This window comes from Rousettus aegyptiacus, unplaced genomic scaffold, assembly GCF_014176215.1.
Source record: "Rousettus aegyptiacus isolate mRouAeg1 unplaced genomic scaffold, mRouAeg1.p scaffold_m13_p_2, whole genome shotgun sequence".
Lineage (NCBI taxonomy): Eukaryota > Metazoa > Chordata > Mammalia > Chiroptera > Pteropodidae > Rousettus > Rousettus aegyptiacus.
In genome coordinates this window covers 62,624,845-62,641,906 of record NW_023416295.1, presented here as the reverse complement: position 1 = coordinate 62,641,906, position 17,062 = coordinate 62,624,845, and the positions used below count along the sequence as shown (strand labels likewise).

General features: G+C 35.6%; 1 protein-coding gene and 1 pseudogene across 4 annotated transcripts in view; one reads left to right on the top strand and one right to left on the bottom strand.

The window, feature by feature from the left end:
- Positions 1-608: 608 nt before the first annotated feature.
- RIF1 (replication timing regulatory factor 1) overlaps positions 609-17,062 on the top strand; it is a 54,273-nt gene continuing 37,819 nt past the window's right edge. For 3 of the 4 annotated variants that reach the window (XM_016151111.2, XM_016151110.2, XM_016151112.2), the window contains exons 1-10: positions 609-753; positions 1,120-1,232; positions 1,943-2,021; positions 4,691-4,787; positions 5,847-5,974; positions 6,066-6,157; positions 7,222-7,411; positions 8,940-9,032; positions 13,320-13,458; positions 15,603-15,754. In XM_016151111.2, the coding sequence (XP_016006597.2) occupies positions 1,129-1,232; positions 1,943-2,021; positions 4,691-4,787; positions 5,847-5,974; positions 6,066-6,157; positions 7,222-7,411; positions 8,940-9,032; positions 13,320-13,458; positions 15,603-15,754 (1,074 nt within the window). In that variant the 5' untranslated portion in view covers positions 609-753; positions 1,120-1,128. Of the gene's footprint in view, positions 754-786; positions 955-1,119; positions 1,233-1,942; positions 2,022-4,690; positions 4,788-5,846; positions 5,975-6,065; positions 6,158-7,221; positions 7,412-8,939; positions 9,033-13,319; positions 13,459-15,602; positions 15,755-17,062 lie in introns of those variants that run through there. The other variant, XM_016151109.2, reaches the window with a different exon arrangement.
- LOC118613971 lies at positions 6,468-6,586 on the bottom strand (annotated as a pseudogene).

Below are 17,062 nucleotides of genomic sequence, written 5' to 3'. Positions count from 1 at the left end.
GAGCTACCTAAATCTACTGAATCACAATGTCTAAGGCGGAGCCCAGAAATCTGCAGTTTAATCATGAACATCCTCAGACCATTGTTATGTACACTTAAAATTTGGGAACCATTGGCCTCTCCTTTAACTTCGCTCTTAACTGGAATAGGTATTATTATCACCCTTATCTTACAGAGGAAATTGACGCATAGAAAAATGAACGTGCTAAGGTCACGCAGAACTAGGGCTGGAATCTAGACCAATCTAGACTCTCAGTATTAAACATTACAGTCTAGTTAACCTCTCTTGCGAAATCATTTGTTGCGAATACTGCAGCAAGCACTGGGTTTGGAGTGCGAAAACAGTCCGGTGGCTCACTAAATGTAGTCTGGCGAACCTGGGCATCTCATTCACACTTTTGAATTTCAAGTCCGTGGTGGGTTAAATTCAGGCCCAAACATCTCCGCCTGAAAGGTGTGCCCTGAGGGGCGGGGAGGGGCGGGGCGGGGCATGGCAGGGCGGGGCTGCGGCGGGGGAGGGCAGCGATCGATGACTTCGGCGCGCCGCTGCCTGCTGGGTCTGCTCGAGCTTCTCCCGCCAGGCCTGCCTCCTCCCGCGCGCTGCTGGGCCCGCCCCCGCCGCCATCTTGGTCCGGGAGGGAGCGGGCTGCAGGCTAGAGTAAACAGTCGGAGCCGGCAGAGTCGGGCTCTGGCCGCGTTTGGGTGCTGCGGAGCAGAGGCGAAGAGGACGCAGTTCTGATCTTCATACGTGGGGGTAAATATCGGGGGTCACAGGGCTAGGTCGCGGGGAAACCCCGTCTGGCGCCACCTCTGCCCCCTCGCGGCGAGATACCTAGTTCTTCGGGCTTCTCCCGCCCCACGCCGGTCTCCTCCCCCTGTTGAAAGCTGCCCGGGAAAGTGGTGGCGGGAGAGGGCCTGGGCCGGAGTACAGCGTGGGCTTGGGACATAGGAGGAGGTCAGGGTCGTGGGTTAGTTCGCCAGGGGCCAGGGGTGTGGACGCGATCCGTGGGGCAGGGAGGCCGCGGGCGGGCGCGCGGGTCTGGGGCCCGGAATCACGCTGGGCTGCCGCGGGGCTGGTTCCATCGATCCCTGTATTTTCTCTTCTGTTCCGTGCCTCAAGGTGGCCGATATGACGGCCCCGGGTCAGAGTCCCTTTGCACCGCTTTTGGAGACTTTGGAAGAGCCTTCCGCTTCCCATGGAGAGCAGACCGACGCGTACCTCGCTCTGACTAGGTGAGGCACTGTGGGAGTGGGGACAGGGCGTTCTGGGGTGTCTTGGGAAGAAGGTAGGGTGAGGCAGAAGTCTGCCAGCTGCAAGGACGCCGGGGTCGCGGACGAGTGCAGGGGTTAGAATGGGTGCGTGTTAAGTGACGCTCCCGGCTACTGTTGCATTGCCTGAGGGGTAGGTTGGGAATGAGGAAGCTTTTTTTTCTGTGTTGTGCAGTCGAAGGATTAAAAAAAGTTTGGTTGGAAGTGGGCATGCTGGAAGAGTGGTTTTGTAGTGGGACGATGTGGCAACTCAGAATTTTTTTTTCTATAATAGAGGGCAATAATTCGAGTTTTATTTTAATGCTTCACAATACTTTTCCCCCTGCAAACCATTGAGTTTTCTTTAGTTATTGAGAAATTGCTCGGAAAGGATAACAACTGGTACAAAATAATAAAGATTTAGTAAATTTGTAACTAAAAATAGGTTTCTGTTTGCTCTTCACATAGTGAAACTGTACACTGTGGATGCATAAGTTATTCTGAGGATTTTTTTGCTTCAGATATATGTCGCGTTGTATATAGCCTGTATATCCTTAAGTGTCTTTTAAGCACAAGGTTAATTTGCCAGAATTCTAATAAAAACTTTAGAAAGATCATATCATACAGGTGTTTTAGGCAGTGATACTTCCTTGTGTCTGCTATTTGCATAAATTTATGTTCTTTCTACTTTTCAGTCGTATTACTGGAGAAGATGGGAAAGAAGTCATTATGGAAATTGAGAAAAAACTTCCTCGATTATGCAAAGTTTTAAAGGTATGTGACCATTTTAAAATAGCTTTTAACTTGTGGGGAAAAAAGTTTTTACCAGTTTACGCATCAAAAGAATTGGGTTATTATAGTACTATTTGAAACTTACAGTGTATCAATTACCCTACACTTTTTCTCTCACTTAATTCTCCATGCCCTTGGAGGTTACTCTTTAATCTTCCCTTTCCAAAAGAGATTGGTCTAATTTGCTTAAAGTTGCCCATGGCCATTTGAATTGAACACTTTTGCTCTTAATTTAAAAGCAGTGATCAAGATTATTTAATCTCTTTTCTCTCCTTTTGTAGAAATAGAGTTCTAAGTAAATGATTCTATAATTTTATCTTCAGTCTACTGTGTGGGCGACTCGTGTTTTAAATTTTCACTCACCCTGAGTTTTTGCTACTCTTGCTTGATTAAAAAACTGTTATTAAGGTTATCTTTATTATTGCTTGTTTATAGGAAGGTTGCATAGTTTAACCTCAAACTGAGGACTTATATTCTTGTCCTCACTTGAGTACACTGTGGCTTTGACCTTCCTTGATACTTTTAGTTTTCTTTTTAGAAAGAAGAGATTGAACTCAAATCTCCAAAATCCCTTTGAGATCTTATTTTTATGACCTGTTTTGTGCTTTTAAGCAGAAATAATCTATCAAGGTACTCACTGTACATTTTAGTATGATTTCTGGCTAAAGGTTGAGCCATTTGATGTACTCTCTACCCTTTGAATAATCCCCAGTGTAGTCATGCTTTGCATAACGATGTGTTGGTCAACAACTTGGACCGATGAAATATGCAAAAGTCCACTAAGATTATAATGGAGCTGAAAAATTACTATTGCCTAGTAACATAGCATAGCTCAGTACGCTACTTTCCTTACTTTCGTGTTTGTAGTGAGGCTGATGTAAACAAACCTATTGTGCTGCTAGTTGTGTTAAAAGTGTAGCAGCATTTAGTTACATAGAATACATTAATACTTGATAATGATAATGACTATTGTTGGTTTGCATATTTACTATATGCTTTTAGGGTGTACTCTTCTTAGTTCTTAAAAGGTTTGCTTTAAAACAGTATGTCATGTTACACCAAGTCTCTTGATTACATCATTTCCTCTTGTGCTTAAATCTCATGTTTCATACAGTAATGTGCCGGAGTTTGTAGTCTAGGAGCAATAAGCTATACTATATAGTCTAGGTGTGTAGTAGGCTATACCATCTAGTTTTGTGTAAATACACTCTATAAAGTTCACATAATAATGAAATTGCCTAATGATTCATTTCTCAGAACACATCCTGCCATTCAGCATATTTTTATATTTGATGTGCTGAAGACATGCATCTTCATATATTTGGTACTTGGCTTATAGAATTAGGAACTCAATTAATTGCATGCATTTTGAGTAAAGTTGCACTGTTTGTAAATAAAGTTTATAGCTAAAATGCTTGAATAATTACACTTGGTACTTGGACAACACAGGAGGCATTTACCCCCTTCTCACCTCTGCAGTCAAAAATTCACGTATAACTTTTGACTACTCCACTATTTAGAAGCATTTAGGTGGTTACTGATAGTACAGTCAACAGCAGCTTTCTGTGTGAATTATTAAGCACTGATAGAATACGTGAATTTTCTTCACAACTAGCTGAAATAAAATGTTTCTATGTTACTGTTTAGAATTCTCTTAGTATTGTTTCTGTGAACCCAAAACATTTTTGAAGATGACATCACTGTTAAGGAATACTTTCAGGTAATACGTATTTAATGAAAGTTGATCACAGATACATGGTAGATGTTATCCAGGTGATACAGTCTTAAGTGTTTAAGATTGTTTGTAGTTGTCTGAACCAATTACCTTAATATTCCTTATACTCCAGGGTTTGGTTTTACATTTTGTTTGACTCTCTATGAAAGGGATGCCCCAGGGAAGTACCTGTTCATATAATTTGGCTACTGACATTTATTCTTCCTGCTCAAGAGTAACGAATAGTCAAGGACTTTTTGGCTATCTGATGGAGAGAAATGGGATTTGAACATAAATCACTTTGGAATAGGAAATGGTGCCAGGAAAGACACAGGATTACAAATTATATAGGGTTGGGAGATATAGCAGGACTGCCTTTGACGAGTTTGAGATTTTATAGCTTTTGCATACATAATGAGTTGGGCTTTGAATTTCAGATGGACACGAATTCGTATTCTCTTAAATTTGAAATAGGGATTTTTTTAAAGATTGGAATAATGCTTAATGCTCCTAGCACTTTACTCAGTAATACATTTCAACACTCCCCCTCTGTCATAGAAGTGTCATTCTACTCTAAAGCTAGGATGTCAGCTTTTGTGTTTGAGTGTTTGCTTACTCTTTGTGGAAGGTCTTTGCTCCTGTTATTTATTTTTTGCTTAGTGTCTTTAGCATCTTCCACTTGGCTTCTTTTTCTTACCTTTCAGATGTATGATGTTCTTTATCTTTTAGGAAAAATGTCATATCTAGTTGAACTATTTAGTTTTTTCCTTTCTTTGCCAAGCTGTATATTGGCTTCCTGATTTTACTGCTGTTTCATCTACTTTTAAAGATTGATTTAATTTAAATGAAATAATTGATTTTAATCAAATTTTATTCTAAAAATTGATTCACAGTTGTACTCATTTGTAACGTGTTTTTTTTTTTTTTCTTTTGATAGACTCATATTACCAGTCAAAACTCAGAGCTCAGTTGTGCTGCTCTACAGGCCTTGGGATATTGCTTATATAATCCGAAAATTACCTCAGGATTATCAGGTAGTTAAACTTATTATGACTTAATGTTTTTAAGAGTTTCTAAGTATAAATTTTTGATATCGTTAAAAGTACTGTTATTTCTATTAGATACATAATTTACAGTTTAGGATTTCCTTTTAAGAAATGTTTAGATTGTCATTGGAAAATTTCTTTTCTTTTTTTGGACATAGCTCTGAAAACTTATTAAAAAATAATTGCTATGGACTGAATTTTGTCCTTTGTAAAACACATCTGCTTTGGAAGATCATTTAGACGGTCATTTACTTCAGGGGTCCTAAATCCCTGGGCTGGAGACTGGGTACCAGTCTGTAACTTGTTAGGAACTGAGAGCTGCATAGCAGGAGGTGAGCAGTGGGCAAGCAAAGCTTCATCTGTATTTGCAGCCACTCCCCAGTGCTAGCATCACTGCCTCAGCTCCACCTCACATCATCAGGCATTAGATTCTCAAAGGAGCACCAGTCACTGGTGCCAAAAAGGTTGAGAACTGCTGATTTACTTTATGTAAGCCTGTGAAATAAAGGGGTATGCTGAATAGGAAAGTTCTTTTACATAGTGGTAAGTGGGATGATTTGGAATTAAAAGTGGTTATGAAAGCACAGGACCTGATACTTTCTAAGTTTTCAACAAATGTTACTTGTTGCTCTGTAGTTTGCCATGGTAAAGGAAACCTAGGAGGTGATATTTAGAGGCGAAATCAAGACTAGAGAATAAGAATGTCAGAAAGTTGTCACCATTTTTTTTTTCTGAGGTAGGTCATTTTAGAGCAGAGGTGTAGTTTATAACATCTTGCCAAAAATTGTGTATGTTCAAACCTAATGAGACTTATAAAATTATTTCAACTGTACCAAATATCTAATTTGGAGTCTGTTATCTGTTTTCTCTGAATATGCCTTTCCATCTTAGATATTTTCATGTTTTGGCAAGAAGTTTGATATCAGCATTGGTTCTCTGGTCCTCTCTAGATATGCATTTAATTTCTTGACAAAGAATATGATATTTTTCTCTTTGATATTTTAAAGGATGTAAACACTTGCATAATTAAAGCTGCTTGTTTTTCAGAGACAAATATTAAAGAACTATTTTCAAAACTGAATGATGTTGCTAAGAGTTCAGACAAAAATGTACGTACTAGGGCACTTTGGGTGATATCCAAGCAGACATTCTCAACTGAAGTTGTTGGTAAAGTAGTAAGTACAGTTTTTACATATGTCTTTTAACTACATGCCATTTAAAAAATTCATCTTATTTGATTTGTATTTATTTGATTTTGTCTTTTAGGTACCAAGTATAATTGATTTATTAGAAATAGTTTTTAATAAAGGAGAGGTGCAGTCTACTGTTGATTATGAAGCATTAAATGTCATCATAAGGTATGAATTTGGATACTGTACAAATTGGAGGAATAGTTTCAGTAAATTTAGAACTTATTTCAAGGAGTGGACTTTTGGGACTTGAGTTCGAGTTAGACAGTAAAAGAAAAAAATATATCCTAGAGTAAAAGTCTCAAGAACAAAGTAACAGGAAGAAGAAAGATGTACATAAGTTAGTAGGTTTCTTTGCTTATTTTACTGAGAGTTTTGTTTTGTTTGTGTGTGTGTGTTTTAATGCAAGGCAACCCTTGATTGATTAACCACGCAGATTGCAAGGACCTTGTCAGTTTACAATCCCTCATTTTTTTTTCGCCTACAGCACCTGGTCTTCCTAGGTGGTTTTCTGTCTAAGTAGTAACCAGGCCCAACTCTGCTTAGCTTCCGAGATCAGATGGGATCAGGCTTGTTCAGGATAGCATGGCTGTAGACTTGAGATAGTCTTAAAGCCTTGGTTAGGCTGCTTCTGCTAACAGTTTTGGTTTTAAAGATTATTTCTGTTAAGGCTTTGGCAGGAGTGTGAAAAATAATGTAGACACCCAAGTGAGTTAAAAGGAGTGTTTAGGCAGTCATTAACAGTGCCTAGCAGCACATGTGAGAATGAGAACATCCCCTACCTTTTTACTACCCATCCTTGCTTTGTAATGGAGATGCTAATAGCACAGACTTTTTATATGCTTTTTCTTACCTCTGTTTTATAGTTTACTTCAGTAGCTGAGCTATTTGCTCTAACTGCTTAGTGTTCTGATGCCCTGATTGATGCTCACATTATGTCACAATTCTCTGCCTGTCCTCTCCTTTGAGAACATTGGATTTAATTGTATAAAATTACTATTTTAAAAATTTTAATATGAAGGCATAATTTTATTTTAAAAGTTTATAAAAATATAGAAATCTAAAAATTAGCAAGTAAAAATTAGTTCTTTTTTTATCGCATGTATACATACATGTATATAGTCTAAAACAAATGGGCCATACTATCCATATTCCTGTGTGCTGTTTTTTTTCTGGTAGTTCAGATAAAAAAGGTGAGGTTAAGCTAATATTCATTGATTTCTCTGTTATAGGTTAATTGAACAAGCCCCAATTCAAATGGGAGAAGAGTCAATTAGATGGGCAAAACTAGTCATACCATTAGTGGTTCATTCAGCCCCAAAGGTACATTTGCGGGGAGCAACTGCTTTAGAGATGGGAATGCCATTGTTGCTTCAGAAACAACAAGAAATAGCATCTATCACGGAGCAGCTAATGACTACTGTAAGTGTTACTTTATGTAAAGATTTTTGAATACTTTGTAAGGTTCTGCACCAAGCTTAGGGCTCATATTTGTACAATTGTACTGTGATCTCCGAAATTCCTCTTTGAACAAAGAATTGCTTAAGTTAGTGTAGGCATACTGTTCCTATAGTACAGTAAAGAGGAAAATTGTCTATTTTGTGTTACTGTGATCCAGGCATTTTACCTCATCCTCAGTGAATGGTGATTGAAAGGGATTGCATTATTGAAAAAGGGAGAACGTTAATTCATTGCTATTTGAATTATTATAAATTTAATGTACATAAATGCATCTAGTATGTATAATTCCTAATGTTATTACTTGCCCCAGGCTTTAGGTTTTTAACCTCTGTTCTTGTAACATTTGCAGTATTTATTGAGCACGTATTATATGCTGGGTATTGTTTCAGGTACCAGAGAACAAAAGGAACATGTGGAGCTTGTTTTCTAGTGAGAGAAAAAGTGAAAAAGTACATAGTATATAAGTGAGGAGCACCCTGGAGAATAGCAGGGACTGGATGGAGTGTGTCCTTAGGAAGAGTGAGGTGTAGTTGTCAGGGAAGAAAAACAAATGAGATACTTGAACAGTGATTTAAAGGTAATACAGGACTTAGCTATATGGGGGAAACATGAGAGCAAAAGGCCCTGCTCTGATGGTTGTGTTCAGCAAATACTGGACAGTGTGATAGAGTTAGTGAGGGTGAGGAGTAGGAGGTGATTTCAGAGAAACAGGGCCAAATCACATAGGACCCTGGGGGTCATTGTAAGGCATTTGCTGCGTTTCACTCTGGATTATGTTGACAAATATGCTTGAAGATTTTGAGTCTAGGAATGATACATGTACTGACATAAATTTTAAAGGGATCTCTCTCACACTATGTTGAGAAAAGACTAGAGGGGATTGTGTACAAGCAGGGAAACGAGTTATGAGATATTGCAATAATCCAGGCAGTGAAGGAGCCTTTCAGATTCTAAAAACCTAGGGTTTTGTTTGTTCATATTTAAAACTACTTCATGGTAATGTTTGAAGTCTAATAAAGTATCTCCCTTGTCTTTGGGAATTTTTGCATTCCGAAAAGTTTATTACTTTTTAAAGATCCTATATAAAATTTCTTATAAATTTGAATTAAAATTTCCCAGATATCTATTATCTATGAAGCTATTAATGTATTTTTAAAGTTACTAGAGTGAGAAGTTGAAGCATTATTATTTGAATTACAATTAATGATATGCATGCTGAAGTTTATAGGGGAAAGTATTGATAGAAAAATTAAGCTGCATTGATGGATGGAAGAATGGCCAGATATGTGATAAACAAGCATAGTAAAATGTTAATTAATGGTATTTATATTTGGACATCATTAAATTCTTAGCTTTGTTATATGCATGAAAGTTTTTCTAATAGAGCATTGAGTAAAGTCACTGGCTGAGATAATCAGCTGATTTGATACTGCAGATTATATTTCTTTCCAAGAGTCCTTTTGGTAAATATTTTTGCTTTTGTTTGCAGAACTTACTTTCAGAACTCCAAAAGCTATTTATGAATAAAAATGAGACTTATGTTTTAAAATTATGGCCTTTGTTTGTCAAACTTCTCGGGAAGGTAAGTCCACAGTTAACAGATCCCAGTTTTACATACTAGACCCCCCTTCATTGCTTAGCTTTACATAGCATAGCCAAAACTCATTCGTCATACCACTTATGCAAATTCTTCTGCTCACTAAAATTTATTGATAAACCCAACATCAGTACTTGTGCAGTATAATTTCTTCCAGTTATTACAAGTGTGTTTAATAGTCATGTAGAATGGCAAAAAATATTAAGTTCCACAGTGCATATGTTCCCAGCTGACGTTGAACAGGGTATACTCTGCCCTTTTGTTTTTAGCTTCAGTGTTCCTTGAACAATTGTCTTTTCATGGTCCAGTTAGTGTCAACATTTTTCATATTTTGATCTTTTTCTTGGTGATTGCATTTTTTAATAGCCCCTTAACGAAGTGCTCTCTGTTTCTGAAGTATAGGAAGACTGATGTGCCTTAAATAGAAAAATGTGGGTGTTAGATAACCTTTGTTCAGGCATGAGTTATAATGCTGTTGGTGTGAGTTCAGTGTCAGTGAATCAATGATGTAGTCATGTGCCACATAACAGTTTTTGTCAGCAGTGGACCACGTATATGATGGTGGTCCCATAAGATTATAATGGAGCTGAAAAATTCCTATTGCTTAAGGACGCCGTTATTATGTGTTTGTGGTGATGCCGTTGTAAATAGACCTGCATTGCTAACTGTATAAAAGTATATCACGAAGTTATGTACTGCCCGTAATTCTTGTTAATGACAGTAAACTAATGTTACTGGTTTACGTATTTATTATACTACTGTTATTTTTGAGTCTCCTCTTCTACTTACTAAAAAAAAATTGCTGTAAAACTGTACCTTGTTACCCTGGCAGCAGCCTCACACATTGTGGGCTTATCACATCTTAGTTGCATCATTTTCTGTTGTGTTCGATTGAATTTCATGTTTTGTTCAGTAACATGCTATACTGGTGTGTAGCCTGGGAACAACAGACTATACCATACAGTCTAGGTGTGTAAGTAGGCTACACCATATAGGTTTGTTCACACAATGAAATTGATAACACTTCTCAGAACATATCCCTGTAGTTAAGTAGTGCCTGGTTTTATATTACCCGAGGTGTCTTTAAATAGAAATAAATATAATACAAAGTTGTATATTCATTGACAAGAATGTGACCAGAGGCTTGTTGTAACTTAACCCTGCAGTTTTCCTAGGAGCAATGGCTCAGTATTCATTAATACAGTGTTGAAGATGTCCTTAGAGTATTAACTATGGTGAATATTGAGAATTGATTTTATGTTTTATCTTTAAGCCAGGTTTTATTGTGGGGGTGGGGGAAAGTGTTTTTCCTTACTGTGTACAGCCATCCTAAGTGTATAGTTCAGTGGCATTAAATACATTTACAAGTTAGGTAAACGTCACTATACCCAAAACTTTTTCATTATCCCCAACAAAGACTCTAAACATGTTAAGCAATAACTCCCTCTGCTCCCTTCCTTCCAGCCTCTGGTAACTTTTAGTCTGCTTTCTGTCTAGATGGAACTGCACTTATATGGGAGCACCTAGAATTTGCTAATGCTCCCATATAAGTGCAGTTCTACATTATTTGCCTTTCTGTGAATTATTTCACTAAGCGTAATTTTTCGGGTCTAGCTGTGTTGTAGCACATAATAAAATTTCATTCCTCTTTATGATCAAATGATTATTTTGTGTGTATATACCTCACTTTGTTTATCCATTCATTTGTTGATGGATATTTGGCTCGTCTTAACCTTTTGGTTATTATGAATAATGCTGCTGTGAACATTGGTGTACAAATAAATATCTGTTGGGTTCTTTTTCAGTTCTTTTGTGTATATACATAAGAGTGGAATTGCTGGTTCATATAGAGCTCCATGTTTGGTTTTTTGGGAAACTTCCAAACCCCACAGCAGCTGCACCATTTATATTGTCAGTAATGCACAAGGATTCAAATTTCTCCACACCCTTGTCAAAACTTGTTAGTTTCCTGTTTTTTGATAATAGCCATTCCAGAATTTTTTTTTTTTTAAATTGGGCCCTTTTAGTCTTTTACAATATGATAAATAGTTTTCTTGATGATTGTGGAAATGTAAGACTATTGGATAGTATTCAGAAACATAGTAATGGTGGTTTTCCTCATTGATCTATAGTCTTCAATAATTGTAAGGAGTTAATTGTGTGAAACAGCAGTCAAGCTAGTAAGATCGTATTTATGCATTCGACATTTTCAGGATCGTTAGTAACTTGGGCAGTTTTCCTCCAGAGAATCTATAGCCTCCTGTCATTAGACCCAGCTTACTCAACATTCACGTTAGTGACAGTACCTTTGGTAGTAATACCCAAAGTTACATGTAGTAGGGATGAGGGATTTTTGTTTACACCATATATTGCGAGGCAAAAGATTACTTGAAACCAAAGTCCATTGGCCTAAGGAATCTTTCATATTTAGGTAGTTTTCATATAAAGCCATTTCCAATAGCAAAATTTAGTAACAAACTTCTTTTATGTATTCTTTTTTCTTTTTACTGTTCAAATAATTTAATTTTTGTTTCTCTCTGGCTGTGAAACTTGGGCAGAGGGTCTTTCCTCTTTTTTTTTTTTTTTTTTTTAAATTTTATTTTATTTGAAGCTACTTTTGCTTGGGATTGCGTTCTCTCTATCCAGCAGATGACACTACTGTTTTCTGTAGAGTCTTCAGCATTCTTTTGCTTGGTGTCTCTCCTTTCATGCATTTTGATGTTTTTATTTTCTCAGATTGCTGCTGTCTTTGGTAGAGCTTAGCTTTCAAACCAGTCATGTCTGTCTTTTAACATTCATGAGCCTCTCGACTTTCCTTCTTTTCTCATAATGATCTCAGTCATAATCCATAGCAGTGGTGGTGGTTTAGTGGTATGGTAATGGTCACCAAGCTGTCGAGGGGTAAAGAAGCCTTAAATTTTTGAAATTCAGAGACCTAAGAGGTTACTATACACAACCCATGACAGAAAAGCCTTTATCATTTTTAAATTGGGTTTGGGTTTTGTTGAGTTGTAGATGTTCTTCTAGATATCGATCACTTAGACATGATTTGCAAATATTCGTTCCTATTTCGTAGGTTGAGTTTGCTTTCTTCATACTGTCCTTTAATGCATAAAAGTTAATTTTTATGAAACAGTGAAAATAGATAACGGATAACTATTTTTTGTTGCCTGTGCGTTTGGCGTCATTTCTATGAAGCTGTTGCCAAATCCAATGTCTTGAATACTTCCTCCTGTCATCTAGTTTTATAGTTCTAATTTGTTAAGTTTTGATCTTTGATCCATTTTAAGTTTACTTTTGTATGTAAGGCAAGGAAGGGCCTTGTTCATTATTTTTGCATGTGAGCATTCAGTTTTCCCAACACCATTTGTTAGACTTTTTCCTTATCGAATGGTCTTGGCACCTTTGTAAAACATCAGTTGGTAGTATATGCAACAATTTATTTTTGGGGCTGCTATTCTATGTTTGTCTTTATGTCACTATGATACGTTTTAATATCTATAGTTTTGTAGTATGGAAGTTAAAGAAGTATGAGTCCTGCAACTTTTTCTTTCCAGAAATATTTTGGCCATTTGAGACTCTTTGCAATTTCATATTGAATTTGAGGATTGATTTTCTGTGAAAAAAGACTTGGAATTTTGATAGAGATTGTGTTGAATCTGTAGCATGCTTTGGGTAGTATTGACATTTTAATGATGTTAAATATTTTTACCCATGAACATAGGATGGTTTTCCACTTATTTAGGGCTCTTTAAATTTCAACAGTGCTTTATAGCTTTTAGTGTATATAAGTTTCACCTTCTTGGTTAGATTTTTTCCCAAGTAATTCTTTTAGGCGTTAATTGTAAATGGAATTACTTTTCTAACTTCCTTTTCAGGTTGTTTGTTGCTGATGTGTAGAAACATAATGGATGCATATTGATCTTGTACTCTACAGCGTTGTTAATTTTATTAGCTCTAGTAGTTTTCTTATGTATTCATTATGATTTTCTAGAGTTTTTGTTCTTTATATTCTGTCAGGTTATATGTAGTTTGTAGCCACTTTGGATTGTTTAGTAGAAATGTTCTATGTTATGTATTATCTGCTTATGGAGCTTTGTATTTTGTGATCTTGAATGTTTAATATGCATATAGAACTCAATACTTTTGAAAATTTAAATTCCTAAGACTTTATGTAGCTAAAACAATGAATTATACCAGTGAATGATAATAGTGCTTGTATGTATTGTTTCAGACAGGTACATAACTTCTTAATAATTTTTCTTTTTTTAGACCTTGCATCGAAGTGGGAGTTTCATTAATTCTTTATTACAGCTGGAAGAACTGGGATTTCGTAGCGGAACACCTATAATTAAAAAAATAGCTTTTATTGCTTGGAAGAGTTTAATAGATAATTTTGCTTTAAATCCAGGTAAGTAATATTTTAGAATTTCAATTTTTTATGAATTAAACAGATGAAGAATAACAAAACTTTTCAGATTTTTTTGGACTTTATGTTGAACGACCTGTTAAATATCTTTATTTTAAAGGAATAAATTTACAGCTAAAAATATAATTTAAAGACCAGACATTATTGAAAATCACAGATATAAAATTGGTCAGCAATTTAAAAAAAAAAGTGACAAATACCTTTTGTGGCTTGCTTAGTATATGCCAACATTCGATTGAGTATTTTATATATCTCTCATTTAATCATCACGGTAGACCTAAGATAGTGTTATTAATATTTTGGAGAGATTAATTATCTAAGGTCACATAGCCAGTAGATGATAGTAAACAATTGTGATTTCTATGGAATAAAAATATCAGGGACTGATGAACTTTTTTCTTACAGTGCCTTTAGAACTGTACCTTATAGTACGTTAAAATTAGTATGTAGAAGTGATTCTTTTTGATTTACTTTAACCTTATTCTCCTGTTATCCAGTGGTGGTGTTGCATGTATATAAAAGAAAGCGTGCTTAACCCCTAAGTGAGTCGGTATTAGTAGTAACTTAACTGGGTAATTAATCTTAGGTACAATTGATACTTTATATTTATCAGATTTGCTAAGTAGCTGTGATTTCATCCTTTATTTTCCCATGCCAAAGATCATTAATAATCTCTTACTCTTTTTAATGTCATTTATAAGGTGATTGTTTGCATTAACTATTATATAATTACTTTTATTTAAAATCTTGGTAAATGTGCATTTCCAGGCATTGCATTTCCAGGCATTAATTTTAATTGGAAATGCCACCCTTTTTTTGTTGTGATTGCTTATGGACTATCAGTGAGAGGTAATGTTCGGACCTAATTCTGTTGGAATTATATGTGGTTGAGTATTGAAGCATAAAATAGGAATTGCTTAAAGAAGAGAAGTCTAGAACTCCAGAGTCTATAACTGGTGTTATGGACCCACGAAATCATTGAGGAATCGCATGCATGTCCTTCTGTTCTGCCACCTTCAGTACGCCTTGGTTGCATACTACAGGAAGGAGGGAAGGCAAAAGAGCAAAAGTGAACATCTTCCCAGATGTTGGGTAGAATGGCTAAAAGTGAGACTAGATAATCAAAACTGGGCACCCATCACTATCCTGAGTGAAAGCAGGTCTTCTAACTAAAGCAGAGTAGATTATTGTATGGCAATTGACGATCTCTGCTGTAAGGATTTTATTGTGGAGCTTCTCTCATAAGTAGGAATTAAAAAGGATTAGAGGATATGTTCCAACAGTGACTGTATTTTTTTAATGAAAGGTTAATTGAAAGCTAAATCGCAGAATAGTTGTAAGAAATATTTATGAATACCATCTCATCAAGTCACCAAGTACATGTCTTCACAGATGTTTTACAACTTTTCAGTCTTTTCGATAAGTTCCTTGTGTACAGACTTTATATATCCCCAGTCACACATGTAGTACACATTTCTGATATTTTGTTTAAATAAATTAATTTTTATGCTGGATTTTAGTAATATGATTATTAATGTAGAGTAGATCTGAATCTAGGTATTTAGGTTTCCAAAATCTAATTAATGACACCAACAGTTAAAATGCTTAATAAAATAAATTACTAGTAAAATTTTAAAATAACCTTTATGTCAGAGTAAAAAAATATTTTTCTTTATTTTTTATCTATAAAATGGGGATAAGAGAATTAGAGTAGCTTGGACAGAGTTTCTCAACATTTTGGCATCTTAGGCTAGAAATTGTTATGCAGGACTGCTCTGTTTGCTGGAGACTGTTTAGCGCCATCCCTGGATGGAACCCACTAGATGCCAGTAGCATTGTCCATACCCTTGCTTCTCATTTGTAACAACCAGAAATGTTGCAGACATTGCCAAATGTCCCTTGATGGGAAAATCACCCTTGGCACACAGCATTTAATAATTTACTTATTTCTTTTGTTGTTGCCTTCTAAAGTGTTGTGGTCTAGCTGTACTGGAGTTTGTCAGGTGAAAATTTGGGGTGAGACAGAAGAGCTGGTGATAGAAGAAAAAATTTTTAAATTCTCTTGCCTATGGCAAGGTTGATTATTGAGTGTTTTTACCTGGGTATTTATCTCATTTTCTTTTAAGAAATACTATGTAGTGCGAAAAGACTAAAATTGTTAATGCAGCCTTTGAGTTCCATCCACGTGAGAACAGAAGCTCTTGCGCTAACAAAACTAGAAGTCTGGTGGTATTTACTAATGAGACTTGGACCTCATCTTCCTGCTAATTTTGAACAGGTAACGTTGCAAATGTTGATTATGATACCTTTTTTTTTTTCTTAAATGTGTTCTTTAATATTGCAGTGTTATTTTTGTTGTGTTGGCAGGCCACATATATAAAAGGTCTGTTTTTCCTCTTACACAGAACTTGAGTTCTTTTCCTTAAAAGAACATTCTCCAGTTGTCTGAAACAACTGGAGAGCCTCTAAAACCATTTCAGTCTGCATTCATTATCTATTCTTATGTTAGTGACATGAAAAACTTCTAAAAAGGAATTTCATAGGGCTTAGAATATCAGAGTAGATTCAACATTACTGAAATAGAAATCAGGTGCTACACTAGATAGATTTAAAATTGGATTGCCATTTTTTGTTTCTCCTTTTTCTAGGCTACATAGTTATATAGTGATAGCCAATCATTTAAATCCCATCAAAGCGTCTCATTATTGTTACAAATGATTTTACAGATTCCGTTGGATTTTGATATTCTTGTTGGCATTTAAGACATAAGGGCTTAATCTTATACCTCCTTGTTTTTATTATTAATCCCATCCTTGGTTTCTGAGGGTTTTTTTTAATAGTAAAGGAAAAAAGGACAGCTCTGATTAACTTTTTATGTTTTTCATTTCTTTATTGCTTATCTTGGATTTTGGATTACATTTTACTGTTGGATCTATAGTCCTTCTGATCTATATAAACAACTAAGCAATGAGTGTATTCTTGGAAAAGGAGAATTTAAATATATTAGAATGTTTTTGGCAAGCTTTAAAATTTATAAAAAAATTTTTAAGGCTTTTAAATTTGATAGAATATTAACTAATTGAAATTGGACATTAATAGATAGTAATCTGTAATTGGGAATAGAATTTTTTCCAAATTCTACCATCATAAGGTCCTATTAGGCTAATCTCACTCAGTTGTCCCACACATTCATGGGCAAAATTTATTCATTGCTTAGATTTGCCTAGTATTGGAATGATCTTAGAAATTAACTTGAAGTTGTCTTAGTTCATATGTTTTAGTGTGTGTTTTTTAAAAGCTTAAAATAAGCCTGTCTACCAACAGCATCAAAACTGAGATAGATGTTATTTATTAAAGTTATTTATAATTTTTGTATAAATTGTGTATAATATTCTGCGTGGAATTTAGAACTAAAATTTATAGATAGTACAAATTTAGGGCAAATATAGTTATAATAAAAATTTTCAGCTTTCCAAATTTTAGTTTTTAGCCTGTACATTGAAGTAGCCAATAAAATTCAACATATTAAAAGAATTTCAATTGCTTTTCAAAGAAATTTAACTAATATGCAAGACTTTAAAAAACA